This window comes from Elephas maximus, chromosome 1, assembly GCF_024166365.1.
Source record: "Elephas maximus indicus isolate mEleMax1 chromosome 1, mEleMax1 primary haplotype, whole genome shotgun sequence".
Lineage (NCBI taxonomy): Eukaryota > Metazoa > Chordata > Mammalia > Proboscidea > Elephantidae > Elephas > Elephas maximus.
In genome coordinates this window covers 17,764,046-17,791,302 of record NC_064819.1, presented here as the reverse complement: position 1 = coordinate 17,791,302, position 27,257 = coordinate 17,764,046, and the positions used below count along the sequence as shown (strand labels likewise).

The 27,257-nt window shown below is 49.2% G+C and overlaps 1 protein-coding gene across 1 annotated transcript; it reads left to right on the top strand.

The window, feature by feature from the left end:
* The first annotated feature begins 9,909 nt into the window (after nt 1-9,909).
* Nucleotides 9,910-21,486, top strand: ZDHHC19 (zinc finger DHHC-type palmitoyltransferase 19). The gene is made up of 7 exons (XM_049886809.1): nt 9,910-10,034; nt 10,392-10,513; nt 11,017-11,156; nt 12,169-12,341; nt 13,089-13,194; nt 20,344-20,429; nt 20,746-21,486. The coding sequence occupies exons 1-7, from the start codon at nt 9,910-9,912 to the stop codon at nt 21,089-21,091; spliced, it is 1,098 nt and encodes a 365-aa protein (XP_049742766.1). The 3' UTR covers nt 21,092-21,486.
* The last annotated feature ends 5,771 nt before the right edge of the window (nt 21,487-27,257 follow it).

Below are 27,257 nucleotides of genomic sequence, written 5' to 3'. Positions count from 1 at the left end.
TGGTGGATTTGAACTGCCGAACTTTTGGTTAGTAGCCATAGCTCTTAACCAATACGCCATCAGGGCTTCCTATATAATAAGGCAAGTACTATCTTTATTCCCATTTTACAGATGAGGAAACTCTGGCTTAGTGAGGCTAAGAAACCAGGTTAGGTAGCCAGGAAGGGCATGGAGAGAGGCAGAAGGGACTGTGTTAGGGGCTCTGTTGCAGTTCAGGTGAAGATTTTAGAGAGTGAAAAATGAACTCATGAGATGGTCGAGAGGGTCCATTCTGGGAAGGCAGTGGAGGCTTCCTGCCCTGGGCTGGTGAGTAGATACAAGCAGAGGAAGTGGTTACCGATGTCGTACCAGAAAGCTTCCCTAATCTTGTCCCAAAACACCGCAAAATACCTGCCAAGGGTCAAGTCGTTGCCTCTCCCAGTTTTACCTTCCTCTTTAAGTACAAATTTTCAGGACGGGACAATGCAATGAACCAGGAGCCTTAGAAGCCCAATTGCCAGCCCAAATGCAAGAGGAGTCAGCAGGTGGGTGGGGAGGGCAGGGTTGCTAAGGCGGAGCTAAGGGCACAAAAAGGAAAGCAAGGGCACTGACCCCTCAGAGGCCAATTACCTCAGCTCAACCTTGACAAAGACACAGACTGACTCAGCTTCCTCAAACCATTTCCACAGGAGCATTCCCTGGGTCATTCGTCTCTAGCCCAGTCTAAGGCCTGGAGCTTAATTGCCCAAAGTCCTGAACCTTAGACTCCCCAGAACCGGTAACAGGGTGCTGAGGATGTTCTCAGAGCTTCTTCAGGACAGAAGCGAGGGGCGGGAGGAAGGAGAGGAGGCTTGAAGAGCAGGAGGGAGTTAGGAGGGGAAGGCAGCTGGGCCAAGACTCAGGGTTTCTGCAGCTGGGCAGCAGAGGCTGGGAGGCCACAGAAGAGAGTGGACAATCCTCAGGGTGGATAGACTGAGGGGGGAAGAACCAGCAGGGTGAGGGTGAGAACGGAGGCTTGAGCACTGCTGGGCATTTCTACCTCACCCAAAGCCACTACATGACTATATTCTATATAGTGTGATACTGCATTGCCCGTGGGTTAACCAAAAACCCAAACCTATTGTCATCGAGTCAATTCTGACTCATTGCAACCCTACAGGACAGAGTAGAACTGCCCCATAGGGTTTCCAAGCAGCGGCTGGTGGATTCAAACTGCTGACCTTTTGGTTAGCAGCCGAGCTCTTTAACCACTGTGCCACCAGAGCTCTGCCCATCAATCCCCTGACTCAAGCCAGCCTATCCATAGCTAAGACTTGGCAAGAGAAGGTGAGCTAGACCAGCCAATCAGATTATTCTCCTGGCAATTTTGGAACTAGGAGACCAAGAAACTGCTAGCTGAAATGCACTGAAGTTTAGAACCAAGAAGAATGAATCAAGTGTTATTCTTTTTTTTTTTTTTGGCCTAATTTTCCCCATAAGATTATATGATAAAATGATGCAACATCTGTCACTTCAGTTTGGGCTTTCTCCATGTAAGGGTCATTTTGAAAATCAAAAAACCCCCCAAAACAGGGGTTTCATCAATTCTCCCCAGGGATCCTCAATTATTTGATACCCGGAGGCCATTCTCTCTTCTTTTAAAAGGTTCTTATTGAGATAAAATTCACAACACAAAATTCAGCAGTTTAATTATTTGAAAGTATACAATTCAGTGGTTTTTAGTATATTCAAAATGTTGTACAACCATCGCCACTACCTAATTCCAGAATATTTTATGACCCAAAAAGAAACCTCATACCTCCTAATTTCCCCAGACCCCCATGCCCTGGGAACCACTAATCTACCTTCTGTCTCTGTAGATTTGCTGGTTCTGGACATTTCAGATAAATGAATCCATATAATATGTGGCCTTTTAGGTCTGGCTGCTTTCAGTTAGCATAATGTTTTCAAGGTTCAGCCATGTTATAGGATGTATCAGTACTTCATTCCTTTTCATGGTTGAATAATATTCCACTGTATGTATATACCACTTCTGTTTATCTGTTCATCAGTTGGTGAACATTTGGGTTGTTTCCACTTTTTGCCTAGTATGAGTCATGCTGCTAGGAACATTTGTGTACAAGTTTTTGTGCAAACGTGTTTTCAGTTCTCTTGGGTTTATACCGTATTTTGTGCAAATAACGCATGTTATATGCTCTTTGCCAACCATGCAACCCCCTTTCACATTATTTTCCCTAGGCACACTATGCATGTTATATGTATGTGGGTGTGTTATTTACATGGGTGCATTACTGCAAAAAAATACGGTACCTGAGTGGAATTGCTGGGTCATATGGTGACTCTATGTTGAGCATTTTGAGGAACTGCCACACTGTTTTCCACAGCTGCTGCTCCATTTTACATCCTCATCAACAATGGATGAGAGTTCCAGTTTCTCCACATCCTTGCCAACACTTGTTATCGCCGCCAACTTTTTTTTATTATTATAGCCATTCTAAAACCCCAAAACCAAATCCATTGCTGTCAAGTCGATTCTGACTCATAGTGACCCCATGTACAACAGGACAAACACTGTCCGGTCCTGTGCCATCATCACAATCGTTGTTATGCTTGAGCCCATCGTTGCAGCTACCGTGGCAATCCATTTCTTTGAGGGTCTTCCTGCTTTTTGCTGACCCTTTACTTCACCAAGCATGAGGTCCTTCTCTAGGGACTGATCCCTCCTGACAACACGTCCAAAGTGTGTGAGACAAGGTCTCGTCATCCTGGCTTCTAAGCAGCATTCTGGCTGTACTTCTTCTAAGGCAGACTAAGCACTGTGCTCTTTCAGTATCTATATGGGATCAAATTGACAACGGCAACTTGAAAGATTAGATAGGAACTCAGGGGGCAGCAAGTTTATGTTAGTGGGGGAGGAACAACTTGGAAAAGGCGAGTGAGAATGGTTGCACAACTCGAACAATGTAATCAGTGCTATTGAATTGTACACGTAGAAACTGTTGAATTGGTGTATGTTTTGCTGTGTATGTTCTCAACAACAACACCAAATTAATAAAATTATGTATTGGGATCTTTGATGTGGAAAGCCCAAGGGAAGTCATTGTTTTGTTTCTCATGGTATCTTTCACAAAATCAATACTGCTGTGCCTAAACACACTTCTTTAACTGTTAAGGAATCTTAAGAGAACTAGAGACCAAACCATCAACAACTGCTTTAAAACAAAGATGAGAATGTAAGGGGGCTGACAAACCAGATTAGTGGAAACGGGACAACCAGAACGGAATAATGAGAATGTTCACCCATTGTGAAGAATGTAACCGATGTAACTGAATAACTTGTGTAGAAATTGTTGAATGGGAATCCATCCAAACTGCTGTGTAAACCTTTACTGAAAGCACAATAAAATACTATTAAAAAAATAAATAGAATGGCCTATGAAAAAAACAAAAGAAAACCCATTGCCATCTAGCTGATTCTGACTCATAGCAACCCTATAGGATAGAGTAGAACTGCCCCATAGGGTATTCAAGGAGCAGCTGCTGGATTTGAACCACCGACCTTTTGGTTAGCAGCCAAGCTCTCAACTGCTACACTGCCAGGGCTCCAGATGGCCTATAAGATGTAAAAATATTTCACATGTAATTTTAAGAGGCATAAGTTAAAAGATCAAGGTATCATTTGTCACCTATAAAGTTGGAAATTATTTAAATTCATACTTAATTATACTGCTAGTATTATAATGTGGGTATGCTCATAATAGGTATTAAACTTGGGCAAACTTTCTGGAAAGCATTTTGCAAAATATGCAAAAGATGTGTTAAATATTCATATCCATTGAGCCAAAATCCAATCATTAGAAATCTATTCTAAGGAAATAATCAGAGATGCAGGCAAAAATATATTTTCAAGTATCTCTATTTCATTATTATTTATGATGGTTGTCATGGATTGAATTGTGTCCCCCCAAAATATCTGTCAACCTGAGACTAGAAGAATCCCGGCGGTCAGGGTCCCCAAACCTTCTGTTGACCCAGGACAGGAACCATTCCCGAAGACAACTCATCAGACATGGAAGGGACTGGACAATGGGTTGGAGGGAGATGCTGATGAAGAGTGAGCTACCTGTATCAGGTGGACACTTGAGACTGTGTTGGCATCTCTTGTCTGGAGGGGAGGTAGGAGGGTGGAGAGGGTTAGAAACTGGCAAAATTGTCACAGAAGCAGAGACTGGAAGAAGGGAGCGGGCTGACTCATTAGGGGGAGAGTAAGTGGGAGTATGGAGTAAGGTGTATATAAGCTTATATGTGACAGACTGACTTGATCTGTAAACTTTCACTTAAAGCACAATAAAAATTATTAAAAAAAAAATCTGTCAACTTGGTTAGGCATGATTTCCAGTATTGTGTTGTAGTCCTCCATATCATGATTGTAATTTTATGTTAAAGAAGATTAGGGTGGGATTGTAACACCCTTACCCACTTAACATCCCTGATCCAAAGTAAAGGGAGTTTCTCTGGGGTGTGGCCTGCACCACGTTTTATCTCTCAAGAGATAAAAGGAAAGGGAAGCTAGCAGGATGGGAGGAGACCTCATACCACCAAGAAAGCAGTACTGGGAGCAGATTGCATCCTTTGGACCCAGGGTTCCTGCGTGGAGAAGCTCCTAGTCCGAGGGAAGACTGATGAGAATGCCAACACAGAGAGAAAGCCATCCCCTGGAACTGACACCCTGAATTTGGACTTTAAGCCTACTTTACTGTGAGGAAATAAACTTCTCTTCGTTAAAGCCATCCACTTGTGGTATTTCTTTTATAACAGCACTAGATGACTAAGACGGTGGAAAACACCTGTTAAATAGTGTTGCCCCAAAATTCATGTTCATCTGGAACCTGTGAACGGGATCTTATTTGGAAATAGGGTCTTTAAAGATGTAATGAAGTTAAAATGAGGCCCTACCGGATTAAGATGGTGTCTTATAAGAAAACGGAAGCTTGGACAGAGAGACAGAGACCCGAGGGAAAATGCCATGTGACAATGGAGGCAGAGATTGGAACTACCCTGCCACAAGCCAAGGAACGCCAGGGATTATCGGTAACCACCAGAAGCTAAATTTGGGTCCCTGTCTCAGAAAACAGCAACATCAAAAAGAGTGGTCAATACCCTAGAGATACAAGAGCCTTCACACAAACAGATATATGCACACCCATGTTTATTGCAGCTCTGTTTACAATAGCAAAAAGCTGGAAGCAACCAAGATGTCCATCAACAGATGAATGGGTAGATAAATTGTGGTATATTCACACAATGGAATACTACGCATCGATAAAGAACAGTGACGAATCTCTGAAACATTTCATAACATGGAGGAATCTGGAAGGCATTATGCTGAGCGAAATGAGGCAGAGGCAAAAGGACAAATATTGTATAAGACCACTATTATAAGATCTTGAGAAATAGAAAAAACGGAGAAGAACACATACTTTTGTGGTTACAAAGTGGGGAGGGAGGGAGGGAGGGAGAGGGTTTTTTATTGATCAATCAGTAGATAAGAACTGCTGTGGGTGAAGGGAAAAACAACACTCAATACAAGGAAGGTCAGCCTAATTGGACTGGGCTAAAAGCAAAGAGGTTTCCGGGATAAAATGAAAGCTTCAAAGGTCAGCGGACCAGGGGCTGGGGTCTGGGGAACATGGTTTGAGGGGACTTCTAAGTCAATGGGCAAAATAATTCTATTATGAAAACATTCTGCATCCCACTTTGAAATGTGGCGTCTGGGGTCCTAAATGCCAACAAGCGGCCATCTAAGATACATCAATTGGTCTCAACCCACCTGGAGCAAAGGCAAAGGAAGAACACCAAGGTCACACGACAACTAAGAGCCCAAGAGACAGAAAGGGCCACATGAACCAGAGACCTACATTATCCTGAGACCAGAAGAACTAGTTGGTGCCCGGCCACAATCGATGTCTGCCCTGTCAGGGAGCACAACAGACAACTCCTGAGGGAGCAGGAGACCAATGGGATACAGACCCCAAATTCTCATAAAAAGACCATACTTAATGGTATGATTGCGACTAGAGGAATCCCGGAGGCAATGCTCCCCAGACCTTCTGATGGCACAGGACAGGAACCATCCCCGAAGACAACTCATCAGGCATGAAAAGGACTGGTCAGCGGGGGGGGGGAGAGATACTGATGAAGAGTGAGCTAATTAAATCAGGTGGACACTGGAGAGTGTGTTGGCAACTCTTGACTGGAGGGGGGATGGGAGGATAGAGAGAGAGGGAAGATGGCAAAATTGGCACGAAATGAGAGACTGAAAGGGCTGACTCAATAGGGGGAGAGCAAGTGGGAGAAGGGAGTAAGATGTATGTAAACCTACATGTGACAGACTGATTGGAATGGTAAATGTTCACTTGAAGCTTAATAAAAAGTAATTAAAAAAAAAGAAAAGAGTGGTCAGGTGAGTACAAGTGCTGAGAGTAAGCAATGGTCAGAGCATTGACCGTATCGCTAATAGCAACCTTTACACAGCACAGCAGAAGATAACATAACAAACATTTGGCCTTCTCCGTTCTTCTAGAAGTAAGGAATCTCATTCATTTGCTTATCTATGGTTATAAAATTTTATTCATTTTTATTGTGGTGAATATATATATATATGTATATAGTGGGGAAACCCTGGTGGCGTAGTGATTAAGTGCTATGGCTGCTAACCAAGAGGTCAGCAGCTCGAATCCACCAGGCGCTCCTTGGAAACTATATGGGGCAGTTCTACTCTGTCCTATAGGGTCATTATAGGGTCGCTATGAGTTGGAATCAACTCGACGGCAGCTGGTTTGGTTTTTTTGGTCAAGTATATAGTGGCATAGTGGTTAAGAGCTTGTCTGCTAACCAAAAGGGCAGCAGTTTGAATCCACCAGCCACTCCCTGGAAACTCTATGGGGCAGTTCTACTTTGTTCCATAGGGTCACTATGGGTCGGAATTGACTCGATGGCAATGGGTATATACATACATATATATATGTACATATATACAAAACAAAAAATTGGCATTTCAAAAAATGTTACACGCAAAATTCAGTGACATTAATAACATTTTCAAAAACAGCAAAAAAGCACGTAAGTGCATAGACCCCAGATCTATTCAGGTCAGATGAGACAATAGCTCTACTATCAGACAGAATAGGCAGAAAGCAGGTAATAACTTTTTACAGCTTCATGATGAAAACAGACTTATTCAAAGGTCATTTATCAAGACACAAATTCTCTCCTTTCTATTATACATAAACTTAAAAGAATAATTTTACTATAATAAACAGGTATTTTAAATGGCCATGCATATATACAGCAGGGGGCTGGTGTGAACCCAAACCTTGATGACACCTAGTTCTCTTGCCCAAACTGCCTCTCCAAGCTATCATTTTGGATGGCAAGATATCGCCAAATCAAATAGATAGGTGCCCTTCAAAATGGGCATTAGACTTTGACAACCAGGAACTCTGAAAATCCTTGCAGTTGGTATACCCCAGTTGGCGAATTCACAAAAAAAGACCAGGCTTATTGGTCTAACAGAGACTGGAGGATCCCCGAGACCATGGCCCCCGGATACCTTGCTAATTCAGAACTGAAGCCACTTCTGAAGCCCACCTTGCAGCCAAAGATTAGACAGGCCTATAAAACAAACATAACACATGCGAGGAACATGCTTCTTAGTTCAATCAAGTATAGGAGATCAAATGGGCAACACCTGCCCAAAAGCAAAGACAAAGGAAAACCGGGCAAGTGGAACTGGGGAACCCAGGGTGTAAAGGGTAAGGGGGAGAGTGCTGACACCTTGTGGGGATTGCAACCAATGTCACAAAACAATTCGTGTATAAATTTTGAATGAGGAACTAATTTGGGCTGTAAACTTTCACCTAAAGCACACGATAAAATTAAAAACAAAACCAAAACTCCCCATTCGGACCCTGGTCGCAGGTCTGAAATAGTGCATGCTTAATCCTGTGGAGACCTTGGGAGCAGAACTCTGTAAGGGATTAAAAGGGTTTTAAAACATTAATCACCAGCACGTATCAAAGTTTTATTTCAAGTTGTATCTGAGTTTGGGTGGTCACAGGGCACGTTTTAGGATTTTATTTATACCTACATGTTCACTTGTAGAAAATGGTTGAAGCAGCTTGTCACAAAAAACGAAGGTCCAATAAGATAAAAATCACCCAAGGTAAAAAAAAAAAAAAAAAAGGATGAAGAAATGCAAGAAAATGAAGAAGTCAAGCTCTATTTCAAATTCTCAACTAAATAGTGATGTGGACCTCAGCAGCATGTGGTCTCCCCTGGAGCCACGGGCTCCCTGCCTCAACAGCGCCCTCTTGGGGAACAACAGGGCTTTAGCCCTTCTCTTTGGACGTTCTCCTTTGCTTTAATAGTTGTGGGGGTCACACTGTACCCAGTGATCACCATCATCCCCTCGATTTCTTCTTGGACCCGTCAGCACACTCTATTGCAATTATGCGGTAGACAGAGGTCATAAGAAAGGCAGAAAGAAAGTGTTCTGGAATTTAATTGGGTGGGGAGTGGAGAGGATCAGAAACTTTCATGGAGGGGAAAGGAATGACTCATCAGTCAGGGTTCTCTGGTGAAGCTGAAGAAGACCCTGGCTGGTCAAGCAGAAAAATAGGTTATTCAAAGGATACCGAGAGGCTCATAGAATGGTTGTGAGTGCTGGAGTGCTGGAGCTGATGAGAAACACCGTGACCACCAAGGACTTAGAGCCTCAGCTGCTGGCCGGCCACTTCTGTGCAAGAACTTGACTGCGGCGGCAGCTGCCTCCAGCCCTGAAGCCACTTCTGCTCCAGGACTCAACTTCCCAGCCATCTCTATGGCCTCTACCCAAGAGAGACCCCTCCTCTTACCTCACGGCTCCTGAGATGAGGTTTGGCATGGGTTTCTCTGACTGGTGGTGCCAGGGTCATGGGCCTGTGCGCTTGTGGCAAAGGAGGCTGAGAACACAAAAAATCTGGCATTTTCAGCTCCAAGTGGAATGAGGAAATGGTCATTGAGGCTTATGATGTGGGAACTCCTCCAAACACAGAGGGTTCAGATGGTCAGGGGTCAAAACAAATGACAATTGTCAGTGCCTTGTCACAGAAAACCCAGTTATTTTCTCACATAAGCAGCTCAGAGCTGGGCTGTCCAGGGCTGGCGCAGCTACTCAGTTCTGCCATCAAGCTCTGTCTGGCTGCAAGTTGACTTCTTGCCTAATGGAACCAAGGCGGCACCCCCCAGCCAGCACGTCTAGGTTCAAGACAGGAAGAAGGCATAGGGCTATGTCAACTGTGTCTTCTTCCCTTTTATCAGGAAGACAAAGCTCTTCTAGAAACCCTCAAGGACATCCACTTACATCTCACTGACCAAAATTGTATCATGAAACCAACCTGGAAACGAAGGAAGTAGGGAAGTTACTTAACCGAGTAGATTGCTGGTCCCCGCCGCCCAAGTGGGATTTTGTAACAAAAGGAGAAAACAGAGATGGAGTGGGCAATGAGCATGGTTTGCTTCGATTAGCACTGGGCCTGAAAGGGTGGTTGGAGCTACCAACCTTCTTCCGCTGTTTCTCTAATTTCTAAGTCTCAAAGCCACCCTCACAGAGGTGGAGTTTCTCAGTCCCCAGCACGTATGGGGGAAGGGTGGGTTTGCAGGTGGAAGTGGTGGACCCATGATGCAGCCAGAGTAGACTGCAGACAGCTCTGCTGAGGGCCCCTGATCCCCATTCTCCTTGGCTTCTGTGATGTCACAGTGGGGCTTCTTTCCTTCCACCCTGGGCTGTGGCTTCCAAGGCCGCTGTGGCCATGGGGCTCTGGGAGCCAGCAGGGGGGAAGGCGCCTTGGGGTGGCTCAGTTCTCCCCTGGGGACACAGGAGACCCAGCCATGCCAATCTTGCAGGAGCCCCAGCCCCCACCACAGGCCCCGCTTCCCTGGATCCTCCCGAGCCTGTTTGCCGCCTTCAATGTAGTGCTGCTGGTCTTTTTCGGTGGCCTTTTCTTCGCATTCCCGTGAGTCTCCCACATAGGCTGACAGATTTCTTACAGAAAGACAGAAAGGAAAACACCATTATAGTACAGGGGCAGGGCAAGTGCGGAACAGGGGGTCAGGAGTCAGGGAGCGAGGATGTTTGGGCCATGGGAACAGAATGTGCAAAGGCACAGTGGTATAGAGTGCCTGGCATATCTGGGGAGCTGCAGTTGGCTCGTAATGCTGGTGACATTTGGCAGAGCCTCTCTGGGTCTGTCATCAGCCTGGGTTTTTAGAGCAGGCCTTAAGATAGTCCGTGGGTCCTGACCCTGGAATACTGAGCACTGGGGGAGCTTCAGGTGGCTCTAGATCAGGGCTGAATCAGGCTCTGGTCTCAGTTGCAGGTGGCTGGCCCAGAATGGGGAGTGGGCCTTTCCCGTCATCACAGGCCTCCTCTTTGTTCTCACCTTCTTCAGTCTCATTTCACTCAACTTTTCAGACCCCGGCATCTTACATCGAGGTGAGGCTTTGGTCCCCCGGGGAGAAGGAGGTGGCGCCAGAGGGGCTGGTGCCTGGAAGGGACAGGTCCTCACCTGCTCTCCTATCTCCCTGCTGGGGCCTCAGGACCCATAACCCTACATCCTCATTTTCTGGCCTGGCTCCTGGCATTTCATTTCCCAAGTCACTGAGGTGTAGAAAAACTAGGATTCTGGAGTTTTCTAGCTGCTTTGGAGGGGAGGGTGAGGCCCAGCCAGGGAGGGAAGCCAGCTTGATGCAACCACTCTGTTCTCTTCCTGCTTCCCTCTTCGCACACCTCAGAGCATCAACCACAGTTCCAACGGCCTCAGAGTTCCTGGAACGCCACCCCCTCTCTGATTGCCTGCCTCTCTGAGCTTGGACAACTTGCTCAATGGCAACTAGGGATTCCCCTGCCCTCTCCCCCCCAACCCCCTGGCAGCCGAACGGGTGATCTCAGGGTCTGCTGCACCCCCCACCCTGCCCCCAATCCTCTCCTCGCTGCAGGCTCTGACGATCAGGGCCCCATGATGGTGCACGTGGTGTGGGTGAACCACAGGGCCTTCCGCCTGCAGTGGTGCCGGAAGTGCTGTTTCCACCGCCCGCCCCGAACCTACCACTGCCCCTGGTGCAACATCTGTGTGGAGGTGAGCACCCACTCTCCTGCCCCCACAGCACCTGGCCAGGGCCAAGAGCCCCACTCGCCCAGGGGCCGGGGTCAGGTGTGGAATCGTCTTCAGAACTGCTCAAGGCCAAGGGTGGCAGTAGCTCTCAGCTACTCTGGGTCACCCGTGTGGTCACTGCCTCCAGGACAGCTGCAATTGGCCTGTGAGGCTGGCCTTGTCCACACAGGTGCTGATATGCCCAGGGGCATCCACATCTATGCTGGTCAGGCCAGGGGAGGAAAGCAGCCACTGCCCTGCTCCAAGGCTCCTTGACAGTAGATACCTAAGGCCCTCAGGGGAGGGACTGGCTGCAGGCCAGCCTGGAGAGCTCTGCCTGTTCTCTGAGGGTCCAGGCCAGACCAACTCGTGGGTTCTGAGTGCTTGTCTTTCCTGTGTCATAGCCCACAAGGGTTTATAAATGCATTGTCTTAACTGGTCCTTACAACCCTGAGAGGCTGGCTGGGGAAAGGTGTTATTATTCCCTTCATCTAATGGATGAGGAAACAGAGGCCCGGAGATGTTCTATGTTCTGCCCAAAGTTACTCCAGGCTGTGTCTCACAGAAGACCGGACGGGCCTTTCTCTAAAAGGCCTAGTGAAGGCTGACCTTGTAAGCCACAGAGCTCTAACCATGAAAATGCCAGCCTCAGTGACTTTATGGCTCAATTTCTCCCGGGGTTGTGGGAGCCAGTGAGTGAGGCCAAGGGCAGGTTTGAGGTAGCCTACGGAGCCTGGTTAAGAGCTATGGCTGCTAACCAAAAGGCTGGTACTTCCAATCCACCAGCCACTCCTTGGAAACCGTGTGGGTAGTTCTACTCTGTCCTATAGGGTCGCTATAAGTCAGAATCAACTCGATGGCAACTAATTTTTTTTTTTTTTGGTTAGGGGGCCCGCAGAAGGCCTCAGTTTGGGGGACACAGAGGGTTGGGCCAGACAACGGGTTCTCGAGGCCAGAGGACAGTTCCTTAGGCCTGCCCTGCCCTCCTCGCCCCCAGGACTTTGACCACCACTGCAAGTGGGTCAATAACTGCATTGGCCACCGTAACTTCCGCCTCTTCATGCTGCTCGTGCTGTCCCTATGCCTCTTTTCGGGTGCCATGCTGGTTACCTGCCTCGTCTACCTGGTACGCACGACCCACCTGCCCTTCTCCATAGACAAAGCCATCGCGTATCCGTCCAAGACCGCAAGACTCTACGGAGAAGCCATGAGGGGGGCGAGGACAACAAGGGGCGGGGCTAAGAGAGGTGTCTCGGGGGCGGGGCTAATGATGGGCGGGGTCAGGGAGAAGAGACGCTTGGCGGGACCGATCTGGGATGAGGTGAGGATAGGTGGGGCCAGGGAGGTGGGCGAGATTAGGGGTAGGAAGAGCTGTGAAGAGTTTAGAATCTAGCGGGGTCGTGGACAGACGGGTGACAGCACAGGGCAGGACGGGGCTAATTGTGGGCGGGGTCAGGGTGGGGTGAGGGCGGGGCGGGGCAATGTCGAGGGCGGGGCGGGGGCGGGGCGAACTTGGGGCGGAGCGAAGTTGGGGGCGAGATCTGGGCGGGGCGATGTTGAAGGTTGGGTTAAGTCGAGGCGGGGTGAGGTCGGGGCGGGGCGACGTTGAGGGCGGGGCGATTTGGGGGGTGAGGTCGGGGCGGGGTGGGGTGGGGCGGGGCAATGTTGGGGCGAGTTCTGGGCGGGGCGATCTTGGAGGTTGGGCAAGGTCGAGGCGGTGTGATGTTGGGGCGAGGGCGGGGCGGGGCGATGGTGAGGGCGGGGCGGGGCGGGGCAGGGCGATGGTGAGGGCGGGGCGGGGCGATGTTGGAGGCCGGGCGGGGCGGAGCGGAGTTGGGGCGGGGCCGAATGTGAGGAGGCGGGGCCCAGGGCAGGCCCAGGACAGGGTGAGCGGCTCCTTAACCCGCCCGCGCGCAGCATCGTGGTGGCTGTACCCGCCACGGGCCTCCTGGTGCCGCTCTTCCTGCTGCTTCTGATCCAGGCGATGTCGGTGAGCACGGCCGAGCGCTCCTACGAGGGCAAGGTACGCGGGGCCGAGCGGGGCGCCACGACCCTGGGCTGTGGGTAGCCAGTCACCTAGCGCCTCCTCGCACTCTCCGCTCGTCCTCTACTCCTTGTCCCCGATGGTGGCCTGGCCGCCTTCAAGGTGCCTCCTTAGTCCTTCCAGACCCGTCTGGTAAGGTTCAGCTCAGACCTCGCCTCCTTCTGGAGGTCAGTGGTCGCGCCTCTGTCGCTGGTGCTCCGGTGGCTCCCGCTCGCAGTTCCCGCCTGCTGGGCCCCCGTGTGCAGTTTTGAGGGATGGGCACGAGGTGAGTAAGGCTGCATCCTGCCCTCGTGGTGATAAGGAACGTGACAGCAGAGTAGCACCCGCCGGACACCGGTGAGCGCTCTGAGAGGGCGGCCTGTGCTCAGTTGTGTAGCACCGGCTCCTAGGAGGAATTGAGAGTTCAGTGAGGACCGCAGGGTAGGGGTAGGACGTGTCACTGAGCGGTTTTGGAGGGCAGAAGGCAAAGGGAGGGCATTGCACGGGAGGGGCACAGCTTGCAGAAAGGCAGGGAAGCCTGAAGGTCTGTGGAGCGCTGGTGGGAGAGTGAGGAAACGGCTCTATGGAGGAGACTGGGGCGCGGGAAATCAAGAAGGCTGCTTGGGGTTGGCCGGATTAGAAAAACCCTGACAGGCAGAAGGACAATGCAGTCTCGGTGCAGTGGAAACCTCCCAGCCCTGGTAGGATTTTTTTTAACGTCGGGTTTATTGAGGTATAATTACATACAGTAAAATCCCCCCTTTTTTAGTGCATAGTTTTATGAGTTTTGACAAACGTACACACTCTGGTAACCACCATCATAATCAAGATTTATAGAACAGTTCCACCATCCCAGGAAAATCCCTCTGCCCCTTTGGAGTCAACTCCTCCACCTACCCGCATTCTCTGGCAACCATTGATTTCTTTCCTGTCCCTGTAGTTTTTCCCTTTCCAGAGTGTCATAGAAATGGAATCACAGCTTTTGAATCTGGCTTCCTTCACTAGCATAGTACAGTTAAGATTCATTCACCTTGTTGCCTGTATTGGGTAAGTTCATTCTTTTTTATTGCTGAGTAGTAGTGCGTTGTATGGATAGACCACAGCTTGTTTATCCATTCGCCAGTCGAAGGATGCTTGGGTTGTTTCCAGTTTTGTCAATTGACACTCTATAAACATTCGTGTACTGGCATGTGGAGGAGTCCTTGCGTGGCCCAGTTATGGTTCAGCACCTCACAAGAAAGGCCTGGTGATCTACTTCTGAAAGACCACAGCTATTGAAAACACTATGTACGTACGGTTCTACTCTGTAACGGCTGGGAATCGACTCGATGTCAGCTGGTTTGGTTTTTTACAGGCACGTGAACATTAGTTTTCATTTCTCTTGAGTAAATACCTAGGATTGACATTGCTGGATCATGTGGTAAGTATATGTTTACCTTTATAAGAAACTGCCAAATTGTCTTCCCAATTGGCTGTATCATTTTGCATTCCCACCAGCAATGTATGAGAATTCCAGTTGTTTGACATCTTCAAAGGAGCCCTGGTGGTGCAGTGATTAAGTGCTCAGCTGTTAACTTAGAGGCTGATGATTCAAACCCACCCATAAGAGAAAGATGTGGCAGCCTGCTTCCGTAAAGATTACAGTCTTGGAATCCCTATGGAATCAACTTGACAGCAATGGGTCTGCACCCTGTCCCCAATGCTTGGCATTGTCAGAGTTTGTTTTGTTTTAATTTTAGCCATTCTGATAGATGTGCAGTAATGTCTGTTGGTTTCATTTGCATTTTCCTAATGGATAAAGATGTTGAGCATCTTTTCATGTTCTTATTTGCCGTCTTTGTATCTTTGATAAAGTGTCTGTTTCAGTCTTTTGCCCATTAAAAAAAAGGGGGGCTGTTTTCTTATTATTGAATTTTAAGAGTTCTTTTTATAGTCTGAATACAGATGTGTGTCTTGCAAATATTTTCTTTCAGTCTATAGTTTATCATTTTGTTTTCTTAAGAGTGTCTTCAGAAGAGCAGAAGCTTTTAATTTTGATGAAGTAAAATTTATCAATTTTTTTTTTATGGGTCATACTTTTTGCTGTTGTAACTAAGAAAACTTTGGTTAACCCAAGATCACAAAGATGTTCTCCTTTAAGTTTTATAGTTTTAGATTTTTACTTTTAGGCCTATGATTCGTTCAGAGTTAAATTTTGTGTATGGTGCAAAGTATGGGTCAAGATTTTTTTTTTTTTTTTGGCATATGGATTCTTTCAGCACCATTTGTTGAAAAGACTGTCATTCCTCCATTGAGTTGACTTTGCACGGTTATCAAAAATGAATTTACCATATACGTGTGGAGTTTTCTACTCGTTCGCCAATACCATGCTGTATTGATTACTATAGCTTTATATAGTAAGTCTTGAAATCAGGTAATGTGAGTTTTTCAACTTTGTTTCTTTTCCCGCAAAGTTCTTTTAGCTATTACACTTCATTTGCTTTTCCATATAAATTTTAGGATCAGATTGTCAATTTCTATTAAAAAATCTGTTGGAGTTTTCACTGGTATTGAATCAAACCTGTAGATCAGCTTGGGGAGAATTGGCATTTGAACGGTATTGAGGCTTTGGATCCATAAACATGGTATACCTCTTCATTTATTTAGGTCTTCATTGATTTATGTCATCAGCGCTGTGTTGTTTTTAGTATATAGATGTTGCATATATTTTGTTAGATTTATATCTAAGTATTTCATATTTTTAGTACTTTTATTTCAAGTTCCACTTATAAAAAATACAGTGGATTTTTGTATATTGATCTTGCTAAACTCACTTATTCTAGTAGCTTTTTTTGTTGATTCCTTGGAGTTATCTATGCAGGTAATCATGTCATCTATGAATATGGATGGTTTCACTTCTTCCTTTCCAATTCGTATGGCTTTATTTCTTTTTCTTATGTCAATTACACTGTGCTGGACCTCCAGTACAATGTTGAGTAGGAGTGGAAGGAGTGGATATCCTTGCCATGAGATTGAGCAGGTCAATGACATGACTAAAGGCTGTATAAGGAAGACTAGTGGGCAGCATTAATGAGGGGGGAGCTGGAGACATTGAGACACCTGAAAGAACAGAGGAGCCTTCTTTGCCCACCTCCTCCCATCCTTCCAGCCACCACTCATCTTTGGTTCCCAGCCCACTTGTGACCCCTCTGCTCAGACTTTACTCATCAACCACCTGTGGCCTGCATGCCCTTCTCTCTCGAGACTCAACCCATTGTCTCAGCCTCTCCTCGGCAGCACTGTCCCTTCACAGATTCTGTGGTTCTCCCAACCCCAGATCAGTTTGGAGGCCTGGCCTCCCTCCACTGATCAGAATGGGGACCCCCAATCCAAGATCTCCAGCTTCGAGGGACCTAAATATGGTCTGCACTCCATGATTCACTAGGCAGGACTCTTACCCATTACCTGCAATCCCCATTTCAGGCATTCTTCACATACCACAACCTCCATTCCCTCCTTCCTCCCCTGAACTCTACTGCTGAAGCTGCTTGCTGAGTGGTTGACAGCAAGGGCTCTGGAGCAGACCACATGAGTTCAGATCACAGCTCTACAACTTACCAGCAGAGATCTTGGGTATGTTACTTAACTGCCCTGGGACTCAGTTTCCCCATCTGTAAAATGGGACAGGATGGGTTAATATGTGTAAGACGCATAGAATAGTAACTGGTACAAGTAAGTGCCGTATATGTTGTTGTTGTTATTACCACTCCTATCTACCATCAATTATACATGGTCATATCTCTCATATCTTAAAAGCAAAGCAAAACTCTCTCTTAATGTCACCGGCCTCCATCCCACCTATTGTACTCTCCTTTCCAGTGCAATCATGCCATAGTTCCTGAAAGAGTTGCTGTGTTCACTATGTCTATTCTTCACTGTCCTCGAGCCACCCCAGCCTGGCCTGTCCTCACTGTCACACTGTTGCAGCGCTCACCAAGTGGCCACAGCCTGTGGCGGTCCTCATACCTAATCTTTCTGGGGTGCACACAACAGCATATGAAACTGAGCCCACCGTCTTCCCCATCCTCTCGGAGCTCAGCGCTCTCTGCTTCCCTGGGCTGCTGCTCCTCTGCCTGTACCTCAGAGTCCTGTCCTGGACCACCCGTTCTTTTCACTTGATCTGCCTCTGTGCTGCCCTGAGCACCCCCACAGTACGTAGGACCCTGTGTGGTAGGTGCCCTCACTACCCAGAAATTTAAGACTGGCTCTATTGTTTGAAAGGAGCCCTGGTGGCGAAACAGTTAAGCACTTGGCTGCTAACCAAAAGGTTGATGGTTCAAACCCACGCAGCAGCTCCGTGGGAGGAAGTCCTGGCAATCTGCTCCCATAAAGATAACAGCCTAGAAAACCCTATGGGGCAGTTCCACTCTGTCACATGGAGTCACTGTGAGTCAAAAGTCAACTCGACAGCACCCAACAATAACAACAACGATGGTGTTTGAGGCTGTGTCAGGGGTGTCACTAGGGCTGGTGTCACCCAGTGTGGTAACTCATGGTGTCACCCCCTCCACGGACCTCCTCCTGTCCCAGACCATACAGAATCTTTAGTAATGTTTGTTGTACTAATATTTTTTGATTTTTCTCCTTCTTTTCCTTTAGTTACCACTTTATTCTCAAAAAAGTTATTGATCTAGGTCCAGAAATGCTAATTACCACAATATTGTAGCTAAAACACCAGAAAATTTGACAAAACCAGTAACTATAAAAATACCAGCAGCAACTGAAAACAACAGCACGTGCTTGTAGCATGTGCAGACAAAGCCACGTGATTCTAAGCATTATTGTAATTGGGTAATAATGGCAGCTCTGACCAGGGTGCATAAGAAGGTTCAAAAAGCAAATTAGCGTAGATATTGTTAGATGTAAACTGGTATGTTGATGCATATAAGCTGTACTTATGAAAAATGTTTTTTTTTAATCATTATAACTAACTACAGGGATATTTTTATAAAAAATAATAAATTTCTGCTGAAACACTGCACAAAAATTTGATAGTCATTTTGGTGTCACCCCCTCAAACTGTCACCCAGTGTGGCCGCACCCCCACACCCCCCTAGTGACACCACTGGTTGTGTCCTCAGTTCCCAGTGTGGTACCTGGAACATTGTTGAGGCCCCAAAATATTTCTGAATAAATGAGTGAAGTAACAAACAAATGAACCTATAATGGTTTGGGGGAGAAGGAGAAAGAAAAGGCTGGTGCCCTGATGCCTGGGGAGATGAGAGGTTGGTGAGGAGGCAGCAGGGACCTAGGTGGAGATGTCCACTTTGGTTTTGGTCCTGTGGAGCGTGAGGACATTTGAGGTATAGAATTGGAGCAGGAGGCTCAGGACTGGAGCTGGCAAGAGAGGATGGTCTGGAAGCTTCGGAGCTGTTGGATTCTGTTCCCATCTGAGAGGTACCATGTGTGGAAAGGAAGGTACTCTATATTTTGGTCAGTTCTTATACATTTTTAAAACACCTATCATTCCTTTAAGCATTGGACAAGCAACGTTTTCCATATACAACTGAGAAATCAAAAATTTATTTCCCTACATTAAAAAATTCTCATTGCAAACGTAATCAACCTCTTGTAAACATTGAACTGAAACCATGAATAGACTACCAGCTTCTCCTAAATGCTTTAAAGACCTTAGGAAGTAGGCCGAACCCACACATGACTGTGGTTAGCGTTGCTTTTCAGCAAAAATGGGATATTCTGAAGCCATTTGGATTTTCCTCCCCTAGTCACAGGGTCAGCTCCCCTACATGGAGTCCTGGTTCTTTTCGGTGGAGAATACCGTTGAAGATCACAGTCTTTGTCACAGGGGCATGGGGCACAGGAGAGTTGGTGGTGGACAGAAGTGCTCCTGGGCCACTTTTGGCCATTGACAACATTTTATAGCTAAGGCTCTTGAAGTGGGGTGAGGCTTGGTCTGCACTGGGGAGGAAGAGGGGCTCAGGAAGAAGGCGAAGTGGACAGATGGAGGGTGTGGAGGTGGGGAGGAGGACAGCCTGATCAACAGCGTCTTGGCTGCAGATTAGGGGAGGGCTTGACCTTGGGGCTTGACCTTTACTGCGTTGTGTGCTCGGGGCCTTCAGTCCAGATTTTCCAGGGCAACCTATAAGTCAGAATCAACTTGACAGCAACAGGTTTTTTTTTTATCTGATTTTAGTTAGGGAAATATGATCAGGCCTCTCCCACAACTATTCTTCCAGATAGCCAAATTCAGCAAAGGCACGAGTCAGGGAAAAAATTAGAGGTGGAAAAGTGCAGAAGGGGCGTGGAACTGTCCTTGGAGCAGTTCGGCAGCAAGTGGAAGACCTGAAAGTGTGTCTGGAAGGAGGTAGCAGGAAGATGTGTGGGGCCTGTGGGGACGGGGGCGGGCGGGGGCACTGTGGAAGAGGAGACAAGATGAGGGGAGGCTGTCTTAGTTTCCTAGGGTTGTCATATCAAAGTACTACGAATTGCGTGGCTTAACACAACAGGAATTTTTTGTCTCTCCATTCTGGAGTCTAGGAGCCTGAAGTTAGGGTGTTGGCAGGGCCATGCTCTCTCTGAACGCTCTAGGGGAAGATCCTTCCTTGTCTCTCCAGGCTTCCGGTTGCCCCAGGCATTCCTTTACCTGTAGCTGCTGCGTAACTCCATCTCTGCCTGTCCTCACATGGTGTTCTTCCCTCTGCCTCTCTCTGTCGCTTCCCCTCTTTTATAAGGACACCACTCCTGTTGGATTGGGACCCCCCCCGCCCCAGTATAACCTCATGTTAACTGATAACATCTTCAAAGATCCCTATTTCCAAACAAGGTCACATTCACAGGTACCAGGGGTTAGGATTTCAACGTATCTTTTGGGGGAACACAATTGAATCTATAACGGGGGGGCGGGGATTGAGAAGCAGAAGAGGTGGGTGCAGTGTTGGGGTTCATTTGGAGAACTCAGAAGTGGCTTGCTCTGCCTGGAAGCTGAGAAAGAGGAGGCCTCAGCTCACTCTCAGGTCCTTCCCTGTCCATTCCCCTGCCCCCGCCCCCCATCTTGCTGCAGCCCTGGGCAGGGATGACTGGCTCAGAAAGGGCCAATGGCTTGCTCAGTCCTGCCGGCTCTGAGCCCCTCTTCCTGTCCTCCCCCTCCAGTGCCGATATCTGCAGGGATACAACCCCTTTGACCAGGGCTGTGCCAGCAACTGGTATTTAACGATCTGTGCACCGTTGGGACCCAAGTGAGTTGGCAAACTGGGGTCCTGGAGCTGGTGGGGTGGGGTAAGCCTGGGTCATCACCTCTAGCCCCTTGGCACATTGTCCTGCTCCTTTGGGGTTTTCTCTAGAGCATGTGGGAGCCTCCTGGAGCCACCCCACTTGCCTCTTTGAGTCCTTTTCCCCAAAGAATGGGGTGGAGAGCACGCCAGCCAAGATGTGACTGGCCTTGACTCCCTATAAGATTAAGCTCCAGGCTGCATGTTCTCCAAGCTGAAGGGGACAGTGAGTGGCCAGGCCGGGAGGGCTGTGGCTCCCTGCATCTGGCCTGTTGCTCCCCAGGTACATGGCCGAGGCCGTCTGGCTACAGAGAGTGGTGCGGCATGACTGGGTGCCCCTGCAGAATGTGCACTCTTTGACGTGCCCCTCTGAGCCCAGTTCCCCAGTCCTCCCTGGGCCTGGGTCTAGCCCCCAGCCCCAACCTCGGAGCCTCTACATACCAGGCAAGGGGCTCCCAGGGAGTGGAGAGGCTTCAGCTCTCCAGGAGGTAAGGGGTGTGGGTGTGTGTGTGTGTGTGTGTGTGTCAGGAGAGGGCGTCTGCAGATTGTGTAAGTACTGGGGGAAGCCCCCAGAAGGTGAGCTGGCCCTGAAGCTGGAGCACCCAGAGCTTGGGGGAAGGAGGTTCTAGACTTGAACGGGTGCTGGAAGCAGTGTCACAGGCCTCCAGAATACCCTCGGGATGCCTGAAGACACAAAGGGGAAAGACTGTGAGCCAATTGCTTTCCCTTTCTGGCCCTCAGTTTCTTCAGTTATTAATGAGGAGGCAAGACCAGTCTGGTAGTTTGTAATTTTAGGTGGAGGGATTCCTTTATTTAAGTGAACTTTTACTCTGAAGCTCGATGTATGGAACATAAGGAAGTGGGGCATTAGGAGTGAGGTGGGGGTGGGTACCCACAACCCCCGGCCCCCTTACAGCGACCTTCCACAGCACCAGCCCACTCCCTTTGCCCTGCTGGCGAGGAGGTTGGGGGTTTCTCGCTCCCCAGCGGGTGGGCTTTGAGCTGTGGGGTGGGGCGTGGGGCAAGCCTCCATCCCTGTCTGTATTTAGCTCCACGCCAGCCCAGTGGTGCCCTTGCTGCAGGAGGCCCCCACACTAGGGTCGGCCTCCCTCTCACATCTTCACACCCTGCGTTTCCAGGAGCACCTGCAAGGAGAGCCTCACCTCTTGAGACCCGAGTGTGTGGAGATGCCCACTCCCCTGGAGGGAGTGCCAAGACACGCCCCCAGTGCCCATTAAACACCCTTTGCCTGCCTCCTTCAGTGTCCTGCTGAGCATGTCTGTCCTGGGTGCTAGGAGGTGGGGCAGGCTCTGAGGGGCCGGACAAAGACCTCCAGGGGGGCGGGGAAGAGTGAAGACCCAGCATAAGCTCTGGCAAGTCACTTAACATTTCTCTTGGTCCTTAAAATGAGGCAACAATAATAACCACGTAGGCTGGCCTAGTCCACCTCCCATCAAGGACTGGAGATGAGGGAAGAAGAAGCCCACCAACATCAGGGACGTCAGCTTTGAGCAAAGACTGGGCCTCCTGTCCTGCTGCACCCTTGTTTGACTGCAGGGGGCGCCCACTGCCTGGGAAGTCACCATCCTAGCCTGGTCCAGCCCGCCTCCCCTGGAGCCTCCTGGCTGGGCTGGGGCTGCGTCATTGTGTTAGTGGGGAGTGGGGCGGGGGGGGGGGCTGTTCTCCTTCATAGTCCAGCCTGGCATCTTTCCTGAGCCTCTTAACCTTGTGTCATTCTGGTCTTTCCCTCTTGGTGGGGAGTCAGGTGCTGGTCCTGTCCCTGTGTTGGGTCCAGCCTTGTGAGTCTGCAGACCCTAGGGGACAGGGGTGGGTGAGGGACCACTTCAAACCATGGCTTGCTAGTGGCCAGCATGTGACCTTGGGGATGGGAAGGTCGTCAGAAGATGAAATGAGATGGACTGAGCAGAGCACCTGGCACACGGCAGACATACAATGAACAAAAGGATTATTTCCTCCAACACGAAGCTGACAGACCACCCAGAGTTTCTCCAAGGACCACCAGCCCAGAATTGCCTGGGCCGACCCCAGACCACTGAATCAGAATCTTGGGCTGGGGTTAGAGCTGGGATCTGAATTTTTATCAAGGGCCCCATATGATACCGCCCCTCTGAAGCTTCAGAGCTGCTGCCTTAGGAGGTCAGGGTTGGTGCAAACCAGTTTCCTGCCCGCCGCCATTACGTCCGGGTGGAATCAGGGCGTGTGATGTAGGAGGAAATGGAAAGATGAAGATCCCCTGGAGGCTTGTGGAGGTGGGCATGTCTGTTTGTGTGCCTGTCTGCACGCATACATGCTTGTGTGGGTTGGGAATAAGCTCATGGGTGGGGGGTCGGGCTGTCAGCCCAGCCTCAGGAGGTGATCACCTAAGATGCAGGACGTGTCCTCTCCAGTCCTCCCTTCCACTGAGGCTGCCCTCTTGTCTCTGGAGGCCCTTCCCTGTCCAGGCCCCAGCCTCACCGGCCCTCTCTGGCTCTTGGCTCTCTGGGCTCCTGGCTCAGCTCTTTGTTCAACCCCAGGAACTCCAACTAACTCCTCTTTACCTTGGTCCCAGTGTCTCCCCAGTCCCAGCTCCCTGGGGGTTCGAGCCTGTTCTCAGCCCTATCCCTGCTTAACTCAGAAACCCTTGGGTTCTGGGCAGGGCATTAGGGTACTCGTTCGCACAGGAGAAGGCAGCAACCCGCTCTGGCCTTGTGTAAGTGGCTTCTGTGGCCACACTAAACATACTCTGCTGTTACCTGCTGACAAGTCCCCCCATCACCCCCAGCTCGTGGTGACTGTGTGCACAACAGAACAAAATGATGCCCAGTCCTGTGCCATCCCCATGATGGGTTTCCGATCAGACCCTTGTGATCCGTTGGGTTTTCACTGGCTGGTTTTTGGAAGTAGATCACCAGGCCTTTCTTCCTAGTGCGTCTTAGTCTGGAAGCTCCACTGAAGTCTGTTCAGCATCATGGCAGCACGCAGGCCTCCGCTGACGGACAGTGGTGGCTGCGCGTGAACATTCAGGAGTTTACATTCACATGTAAAGCTGAGGCAGCCTCCATCTGTCTGGGCAGCCGGCCATTCACGGCTGTGCGGGGGTGGGGTTGGGCAGGGAGATGAGTCTCTTTGAGCCCTGAGCCCAGGTGGGTATGTGAATGTGGACTGCATATGCGTGCACATGTATACGTGTGTATGCATGCACGTGTATGCGTGTGTATGCGTGCCAGTGTATACGCGTGTATGTGTGCTTGTGTGAATATGTATATGAGTATGAACTGTACATGTGTGCATATGTATATGAGTGTGAACTCTATATGCGTGCATATTATATATGTATATGTGTGTGAGCTATGTGTGCATACGTATATGTGTATATGTGCGAACTGTATATGTGTGCATATGTATATATGTATGAGTATGAACTCTATATGTGCATATGTATGTACATATGTGAACTCTTGCATATTATATTGTGTGAACAGTGTATGTGTGCATATGTATGTATGTATATGTGAGTGTGAACTGTATGTGTCATGTATGTGTGCATATGTATATATGTATGAGTGTGAACTCTATATGTATATGTATATATGTATATGTGTGAACTATACATGTGTGCATATGTATGTATGTGAGTGTAAACTCTGTGTGTATGTATGTGTGTGAACTGCATATGTGTGCATATGTATATATGTATATGTGTGTGACCTGTATATGTTGTGCATATGTATGAGTGTGAACTCTGTGTGCGTATGTATGTATGTGTGCATATGTCTAAGTGTGAACTGTGTATGTGTCATATGTATATGTGTGCATATGTATATGTTTGAGTGTGAACTCTATATGTGTGCATATGTATATATGTGTATGTGTGAACTGTATGTATGTGTGTATATGTATGTGTGTGAACTGTATATCTGTGCCTATGTATATATGTATATGTGTGTGAATTGTATATGTGTGCATATATATATATATGTGTGTGTGTAAACTGTTTGTGTCTCTGGTCTGTATGCATCCAGGAGGGCACAGCTTGGTCCAGGCTGCCCAGCAGTTAGGAGAGGCAGCAGAGTGGGGTGCCCACCAGGGAGTCCTTGGGGCAATCTGGGCCTGGCTCACACAGGAAAGGGGACCCAGGAACTGGGCCAAGCCTAGATGTGAATCCTGGTGAGGAGGATGTTCATGGCACTGGCTGGGTGGGGAGCGGCCCCTGTACGGGGGTCCCAGCTCCACAGGGGGCTGAGGAGGCCAAGCCCCAGTGTCTGGAGCAGCCTCTCCCCACTCTGCCACTGCTGCCTGGCCTGGTTCAGAGGCAGGCCGGCTGGATCACCGGACTGCACTTACTGGAGCTCTGCTTCAAGGTATGCAGGAAATTCACATGCCTCCGGCAGGTACCTCCCTCATCCTAAACCACTTGTGAGTCATCTCCCCATGATACCCTGGACCTCTGCTTCCCCACTGGGTGAGGACATCTTTCCTCAGCTTCTCAGAGGAGGCAGTGACTTCTCCAAAGGCAAAGACCTCCAGCTCTGGGATTTAGATCCTTTCCCCCTGCCCACCCTACCCCCCTACCCCACCTGGGATGGCTAGGATTTCTTTCGGAAAGTCTGTTGGATCAGGCTCTCTGTTGCAGGATGGGTGAGTGGGACTAGCCCACCCCTAAGCTTTGGGCTCCTCTCGGGTCTTCTTTCCTGCCAGGCCAGGAGCCTCAGATGGGCTGCACCCACCTTCTCTTTCTGCCTCCTCCCCATTTCTAGTGAACCTGCCCTTGATGCTCAGATGCACCCCACCCAGTCCCTGGCCCACTGATAAGGGCAGGGGTGTTATCAGGGCCTGGTTGTGAGGCCAGCTCTCCATACCCCCAGAAGCCCTGCCACCCTTGCCTTCTGCTGGGCCAGACCCAAAGGGAGACCCCCCAACCCTGCAGGGCTGCCAGGTTCTCACATGTCTGGAGGCCCTCTGAGAGGTCCCCAGCCTCTCCAGCCCCCCACCTCTAGACCTTCCCTCCATGGGCCCTCCAGAAGGTCAGGGCACGTGGGGTGGGAAGAGCAGTGGCCTGAGAGTCAGGAGACCTGGGTGTCACTCTCGGCTCAGCCACCAGCTAATTCAGCAATTAGAGCAGGTCACTCCCTTTGCTCTGCCTCCATTTCCTCATCCGTAAAGGGGAGTGATGATCACAAGCACCTCACAGGTGATCACAGGGTCCTCCCTTTTTAGAGCTGGAAGGAACTCTGGGGTCAACTTCCCCTCCATCCCAGAGGCCCAGAGAGGGAACTAATTGCCTAGGATGGCACAGAGGTAGCACGCCTGGCGGGAGCTCCATTTCCCCAGGCTGCCCCTCCTGGGAAGGGCCCAGTGTCCTGCCCCGCTGTGGTGCCAGGCACTACATTTCACACAGGGCCTGGGGAACCGATAACAAGGTGGCTGGGCTTAACTCTGTCCAGCTGGGAGCGATAGTGACGCCCAGCCGCTTGGCCCTGCCCTGCCCTGCCCTGTCGTGCCGCCCCACCCAAGGGGGGCCTTTGGTTTTCCTTCTTGGGCTGAGGGTTTGGCAAAGCAGGAGCAGTAGGAGACAGGGGAAGCTTCCCTGAGCATCCAGGGCCTAGAATCCTAATGCCTCACAGGGTACAGCACCTCCCTGACACCAACACCTCGCCTGGCACCCAGACGCTGTCAGCACCCAAATCCCTTCTCTTTAATTCTTAGCATGCGTTAAGTGGCTGAGGGAAGCAGGCCCAGGGCTGAATGCCTACCAGGAGAGCTGACCCTCACCTCTCTGGGCTTCTGGCCCCTGTACTGGGTAACAAAACCCCAGTGAAGCACTGCCCATCTTTGTTAAGTGGTCCGTATTATCTCATTTAGTCCTCACACCAACACTATGAAGTTGTTACTGTTATTATCCTCGTTTTAGAAACGAGGAAGCCAGCCCTGAGCAAATAAATAACTTCTCCAAGGGCACACCGCCTGGAAGGAGTAGAACCTAAACCCCTTTAGCCCGTGGCCATTCCACTTTGCCTCTACCAGTAGTTATCATTTTACTTCAGTAGGGTGTTGTGGTTAAGATGTGGGCTCTAAGGCCAGGCTGTCTGGTTTCCCCAGCTGTAAAATGAGATTAGTGATGGAATCTCATGGCGTAGTTATGAAGATTAGTTATACATGCATGTGAAGAGCTTGGCGCAAGGACTGGCACATAGTAGGTGCTAGGGCAACAGTAGTGATTATCATTACGTCATAATTGAAGGGATCCATGCGTCAGGGCGCTGCGATCTGCTCAGTGCCTGGGATGCCAGTTACCACCACAACTGCTGCCTGCTCCTGCCCAGCCTGGAGTGGGTTCCCTTCGTGGCTGGTGGCAAAGGTGAAGGGTGCTGCTACATGGGGGAGGTTCGTGCTATTGTTTTACAGAAAATTAACTGATGTTGAGTTCTTCAAGGGAGCGGTAAGATGACCACCTAACGGCTCTGCACTTCAGCACCAGGGAGGGAGTTTCCTGTCAAGAAACCACTGTGTTGCTTCTGTTTTGTGGCCAGTCCGAGTGTCCCGGCTTCGGTGATTCTGCACCCTGCTTGAGCCGTGGCCTCCCGTCCTCCTTGCTTCCTGTCTCACCGTGGCCTCTCTCACGTGTCTGTCTGTCCTTGCCTCTCTCCTCACCTTTCCACTCTCCCTCTCCTCTGTCTCCCTCTTCCTCCTCCTCCTCCTCTTTCCATTCATTCTCTTTCATGCTCCCTCCTGCTCTCTCTCTCAACACTTTCTTTTCCACTTTTCCTGGACTACAGCCTCCAAGAATGCAAAGTC

Coding starts and splice junctions, on each gene's coding strand:
- ZDHHC19 (XM_049886809.1), top strand. CDS start 9,910: ATGCCAATCTTGCAGGAGCCCCAGCCCCCACCACAGGCCCCGCTTCCC. Junction 10,514..11,016: donor CCCCGGCATCTTACATCGAG/GTGAGGCTTTGG, acceptor TCCTCGCTGCAG/GCTCTGACGATCAGGGCCCC. Junction 13,195..20,343: donor AGCGCTCCTACGAGGGCAAG/GTACGCGGGGCC, acceptor CTCCCCCTCCAG/TGCCGATATCTGCAGGGATA.